Source organism: Ammospiza caudacuta, chromosome 6 (assembly GCF_027887145.1).
Source record: "Ammospiza caudacuta isolate bAmmCau1 chromosome 6, bAmmCau1.pri, whole genome shotgun sequence".
Lineage (NCBI taxonomy): Eukaryota > Metazoa > Chordata > Aves > Passeriformes > Passerellidae > Ammospiza > Ammospiza caudacuta.
In genome coordinates, this window is record NC_080598.1 from 27472236 (window position 1) to 27478415 (window position 6180).

Genomic DNA, 6180 nt, shown 5'->3' on the forward strand with positions numbered 1-6180 from the left:
AAGATGTCGCCAGGCCTAGAAAACCGGGGCAGCGCCCGGTGCCCCTCCCGCCGGTAGCCCCTTGCCTGTGGCGAATCTGTCGCGGCGAATGTGGGGCCGGACCGGCGGGGACCGCCTGGGAGCGGCCGGTAAGGGCTGGGACGGCTCCGGCGGAGGTCGCGCGGCCCGTGGGGTCTGGGGCGCCCGGCAAGGGCAGCGCCCGCGGGGGCTGCGAGACCGCCCGCCAGGCTGCCCGCGGCTCGTGTCTGCCGTGCCCCGGAGAGGGTGACTGGGGACGGCTTTACCGCCGCGGGAGGTAAATTCCTGTCAGCGCCCCGCAGAGGTGTCGGCTCCGCGGTGAGTCCACCTGGCTGCCCTTGTATTTAAAAGCAGAAAAAAAAATTAAAAGGTTTGCTGGATGATGACTGAAGGGAAAATGGTAACGGAGTCTGATAAGCTCAGCAGTAAGAACTGTTCTGAGTATCCTCTTTTGCTTTATGCAGGTGAAGCCTCTGGGAAAGCCCTGTTAGAGGGGAGCCCCAGGGGACGCCCCTGGCCTTCAGCCATGGCCGTACCTATCGCGGTTCTTGACTGCGACCTCTTGCTCTATGGCCGCGGACACAGGACTTTGGATCGCTTCAAGCTGGAGGATGTCACGGATGAGTATCTAGTATCCACGTACGGCTTTCCCCGACAGTTCATTTGCTACCTGGTGGATCTCCTGGGAGCCACTCTCTCACGCCCTACACAGCGATCCAGGGCCATCAGTCCAGAGACGCAAATCCTTGCTGCATTGGGTTTCTATACCTCTGGCTCCTTCCAGACTCGCATGGGGGATGCTATGGGCATTAGCCAAGCCTCGATGAGTCGCTGTGTTGCCAATGTAACCGAGGCACTGGTGGAAAGAGCCTCACAGTTCATTCACTTTCCTAAAGATGAAGCTACTGTACAGACCCTGAAGGATGACTTTTATGCGCTGGCAGGAATGCCGGGAGTGCTGGGGGTGGTTGACTGCACCCACGTGGCAATCAAAGCGCCAAATGCTGAGGACCTGTCCTATGTGAACCGAAAGGGTCTCCATTCCCTGAACTGCCTCATGGTGTGTGATTCCAGAGGAGTCCTCCTTAGTGCTGAAACGCACTGGCCAGGCAGCCTGCCTGACTGCACGGTGTTAGAGCAGGCAGCCCTCACAAGCCAGTTTGAAACTGAGCTACATAAAGATGGCTGGCTACTTGGTAAGTCAGCTTTTCATCCTTGTTTTCAGTAGAAAGTCAATTATATATTGTCTCCTTACTCTGGGCACGAGAGATATGTTTACTTTCAATTGCTTTCCTGCAAATTGCTTTGAGATTTATGACTCAGTTTGGACTACCCTTATCTTGGAAGCTTAGAACATTAACTTCTATTCTGTGTTTAAGTGTTCTAAGCTTAGAACATTAGCTTCTATCTGTTTTACAGTCTGATTATTGTATGTATTAATCCTCATTCATTCTGTTAATAGCTTTCTTTCAGTATTCTACACCTTTCCATGCTGAATTATGCAATTTTTAATTCTAGGTACTGCCCTAGTCCAACTGTTTCCCCCTGTTTTATGCAGTAGATTAATTCTCTTAAAACCCTTCTGTGGAAAATCTTCTTCTGTAAAACTGAATGCCTTTACTTTGTCACATTTGTAAACCAGAGTTACCTCTTCCGTGCCTTCTTTTTTCGCCAGAGGAAGAACTTATTCTGTATCTGCTGTACCAGTAAGCCAGGCTGAAATGTGTGGCCAACTGTAGGTGTGTAACCTGTCCCGCTCCTTTCCACGGCTCACAGGTGACAGCTCCTTCTTGCTCCGGACGTGGCTGATGACCCCTCTGCACATTCCCGAGACGCCCGCGGAGTATCGCTACAACATGGCCCATTCTGCCACTCACAACGTCATCGAGCGCACCTTCAGAACCATTCGGTCACGGTTCCGCTGCCTCGACGGCTCCAAAGGCACCCTGCAGTATTCTCCAGAGAAGTCCAGCCACATCATTCTGGCCTGCTGCGTGCTTCATAACATCTCCCTGCAGCATGGGCTGGACGTGTGGTCTGCACCAGCCACAGGACACATGGAACAGTCAGAGGAAGAATACGAGCAAATGGAATCAGTGGACTCGGAAGCCTGTCGTGTTCGTCAGGAGCTTTTACTTACTCATTTTAGCTAATGTTGTGACAGAGAGGAGGCTTTTAACAGTTCCATCTGGGAAGTTATCTGGAGCAAATATGCCCCTTCCTCTTCTTTAAGCCTGTAAAGACTTAAGCAGATGTGAGATGAGAAGAAATATACTCTCTTCATTTCAGGCAAATTTCCGAACTGCTCTCAATCTCTCCAGAGATTCAGTTTAATTGGGACATTTTTGCTGTCATGATGCTTACAGGCACCCCATTCACTTGAGAACAACGACTAATGTGACAACGGTGGGAAAATTATGGAAATTGTCTTTTATAGTGATGGAAAATTTGTAAACCTTGCACTGTTTTCCAAAGCAACAATTCTATTCCACTGTGTAACTCAAAACACTTATGATTGATTTTTTTAAACAGTATTTTGCACAAATTAAATTTCCACATGAGCTCTTTTCTACTATGAATTCATGAGCAGCAAAGCAAACATTTGTATTTTTGTTTGCAGGTATAAATTCTTGCTCAACACCATTTTGCCATTTTGCACATCTCACATACTCCAGTGATTTCTCTGAAAGCTAGCAGCTGTGTTCTGGGAGGGGTCTGGCATTTTTCTGGGCACACACTAGTGCTTGTACACATCTAGAGGGATTGAACATTCTTTCTTTCCCAAACAGGCTGGAGAAGATGTTAAGCTGTGGTGACTCTGTTGGGTACTTGACAGACATCAGCAAATGGTCTAGTGGAGGTGAGGCTGGTTTGCTCCTGCAGCAGGAAACTGGTTGCCTTGGTGGCTGCTGTAAAAGAAACACCAAGGACTGACTGGGTCACAGAGATTGAACTGATTGCAAAAGTTCTCCTCTTAGATCAAAGCAGAAGTGTGGAAAGGCTGCTCTAGCACTGCTGGCAATCTACTTCTTCAGTGGAACAAGATGACTGATGCACACAGTTGTTGCTGGCACAAGGCTGGGCAGTTTCCTGGAAATGTTCTCTTTCTAAAAGGCACACGTGTTTCCAAGGATCTCATGACAGCAGTCTAAGAAAATTTTGTTTCTTAGATTTTATTGTTTACTGGGCAGTAAATGTAACAAAAGTGGTAGGGAATGCAGAAAACTACAAAACTGTAACTACTTAAAGTAGCAGTGATACTGCCTGGCATTGTGGATGTGTCCTTTTAGAGGAAGCGTGTCTGGATCATGCCCCACATTTGATGAATACAAGAGTACGGGACAGGTTCGCAGTGCAGGGTGGAGATGCAGGGCTAGATACACTCTGCCAGGTTTGCAGTGGCAGTAAGCACTTAGTGTCTCACAGAAAACCAGGCATGCTTGATGATGTGTAAACAAGATGTTTTCAGAAGCCTCAGTGAGGGCTGTAAAATGTTATGTACAAGGATCTCAGATGTAATTCAGTTTTCTTTATGCAAGGTGTTATACAAGAGCTACTGTTGCTCACTGCAGCAAAACTGCTCCTTTTACCTAGGGAAAAGCAGACAAGCATTGTTTTCTAAAAAAAGCATTTTTAAGGTGAGAGTTGCTGCCATATATGGTGCCTGATGGCTCATAACTGCATCTGACGGTCTGTGCTAAAAATACTGTTCACTAGACCAAAACACCAGCAGACACTGAATGAGCTGTGTGGGTGGTGGTAAGGTCAAGTGAGACTTGGACATGTGTAGGTACAAACATTGTCACTTAATGATAAGCTGGAGTTTCTCAATTTACGCTATGAATAGCTCTTCCCAGTGTGTGCTGAGGCCAGAGCAGACTCAGAGTGCAGGCACTTCCTGGAACACATTTGCTGCTCAGTTTTGTCTTCTTTCAGCCACTGTCACGTGTGGTAGAGTTTAATCTCAAAACTGATCTCACTGCTTGTCAGTTTGGGCAAGAACTGCATCAGACCACACTAGACAAAGCCAATCCACTGAGCACTATTCTTACCTGAGTCAGATGTCAGTACCCTTCTCTTCACTCAGGAAATGTAGGGAGCAGTTTCCACCACATACTCCTAAGCAGCTTCCTTCAAAACCATTCACCTAGACTTTTTCTTTTCCCTCAGAAAGGACTTTTTTATTTTCCCTCATGGGGCCAAGTTGCTCAGAGCTCCCTCCATCCAACGTGTCCTTGAACACTTCAGGAACGGAGAATTCATAGCTTCTCTGGACAACCTGACAAGTATTCCTGTGCCTCACCACCCTCACAGTAAAGAATTTTCTCTACTATCTAATCTAAAATTAATTTCTGTCAATTTAAAGCCCTTCCCCTTTGTCCTGTCACTACACACTCGTGTAAATCTGGTCTTCCCCACCTTTCTCTAAGTTCACTTCAAGTACCGGAAGGCAGCACTTAGGTCCTCCAGAAGCCTTCTCTTCTCCAGGCTGAAAAAATGTGAAAAAAAATTATTTTCTGCAAACTGCCTTGAGATTTGTGATTTGATTTATACAGAAAATCACGCTGTGAAAAGTCAGTTTCCACAAAGGCGATAGAGGAGTCCAGCAACTTTATTTCTTTTATTTGAATAAAAGGAGAGAGTTCACTGGGCCACGCCCCCGCGGGGTCTCAGGGTTTTGGAGGACGCAGCCTCCTTTTATCCTAAACTACCGACTGCACGCTGCCCTCTTCCTTTCCCCATTGCCTGAGGTATTGGGAAGGTACAGCCTTCCCATCCGCCTGCTACATCCTCCCCTGAAGTTCAGGAGCTCGAACTGTTTGGGTTCTGCGACACCCTGGAGACCTCCAGGGCCACCGCTCCGGCACCGGGCCGGCTCCTGCAGTCCCGGGCGTTTGTGAAGACATGATCACCCATTTCTTCTCTTACGTTTGGACCACCCTTATCTTGGAAATCTAGAATAGTAACTTCCAATCTGTTTTATAGAGTCTGACTGTTGTACGTGTTAGTTTACATTCGTCTGTTAAGAGCACTTTTCCAGTATCCCACACCTCTCTAAGCTAAATTATGCAGATTTTAATTCTGGGCTGGGGCGCTGCCCCGCAGTTCTCGGGGCTCGACTGCTCTCGCCTGCCCTCCGTCGCCCCCGGGCGGCGGTGGAAGACCTCGTCGCTCGGCTGGCGCTGCCTGGCGGCGTTCTAGCCTCGGCTGCTCGGGCCTTGCTCCCGCGCTCGGCGCCGCCGCCGTTGGGCCCCGCTCGGCGCTCGGCTGGCCCGCCTGGCCGGAGCTCGGCGCGGCGGCGGCGACGACCGACCGTGGGGCCGCTCCGCCCGGCCGGCCCGGCCCCGCTCCGGCCCCGCCGCTGCAGGTACGCTCCGGGCCTACGCGCGCCGCCGGCCCCGCGCCGAGGCCGCGCCGCCGCTCCCGGGCGGGCGCGGCCGGCCCGCGGCGGCGCCCCGGAAGGCGGCGGTACCGATCCGTGTGAGGCCGCGGCCGGTGGAACGCGGTCGGGAGGGAGGCGGGAGTCGCTGCCGGGGCCTCTGTACGGGAGTTCCGGGCTCGCGGCCTTACGCTCTGGGGAGCGGGGAGGCCGGCGCGCTGCCCCGGGCCGGGCGCCGCGGCGGGAGGGCGAAACCCGCGGCGCTGCCTCCCGCCGGCCGGCGGGGACGGGAGCCCCGGGAGAGCGTCCCGGTCCCGGCGAGCGGCCCGTGCCCCGCTGCCTTCCTCCTGAGCGCGCCTCAGCCGGGTTTTCTGTCCCAGCTCGGGTGCCTGGTGCTTCGCCGGCCATGCCCCGCTCGCTGTCCCCGCGGCACCGGCCGGGCCCGTGGTCGGGCTCGGTCCAGTTGCGTTCTGGGGCTGTTGCTTGGAGATGTTTTTTTCGTTGTTGGTGTTTTCCAACCTTACCCAAATAAAATGTGCGGCAAGCGTTGTCTGCTCTATCTCTCCTGTTTTTTCATGGTGTGTTGCAGAACGCTTGCTTGTGAAAGTAGTGTTTGGCATAAAATGCATTCAGGTGTGCCTCTGGTTACGTCTTGTCTTGTGAGGAAAGGAACTCAGATAATTCACCGGCTATGGGAACGTTTTTGTTGTCATCTCCCATATTTTTCCTGACAACACACAAATTTCTGTAGTGTTCTTGTAGTGTTTTTTTTGATTACTTGT

The 6180-nt window shown here is 51.3% G+C and overlaps 1 protein-coding gene across 1 annotated transcript; it reads left to right on the forward strand.

Annotated features, from left to right (window-relative positions):
* Window positions 1-152: 152 nt before the first annotated feature.
* Window positions 153-2583, forward strand: HARBI1 (harbinger transposase derived 1). The gene is made up of 3 exons (XM_058807639.1): window positions 153-336; window positions 483-1214; window positions 1795-2583. The coding sequence occupies exons 2-3, from the start codon at window positions 545-547 to the stop codon at window positions 2169-2171; spliced, it is 1047 nt and encodes a 348-aa protein (XP_058663622.1). The 5' UTR covers window positions 153-336; window positions 483-544; the 3' UTR covers window positions 2172-2583.
* Window positions 2584-6180: the final 3597 nt, after the last annotated feature.

Bases quoted from the DNA above. Each gene is read 5' to 3' on its own strand.
- HARBI1 (XM_058807639.1), top strand. From the start codon at position 545: ATGGCCGTACCTATCGCGGTTCTTGACTGCGACCTCTTGCTCTATGGC. The intron at 1,215-1,794 runs GTAAGTCAGCTT...CACGGCTCACAG, and splicing joins TAAAGATGGCTGGCTACTTG to GTGACAGCTCCTTCTTGCTC.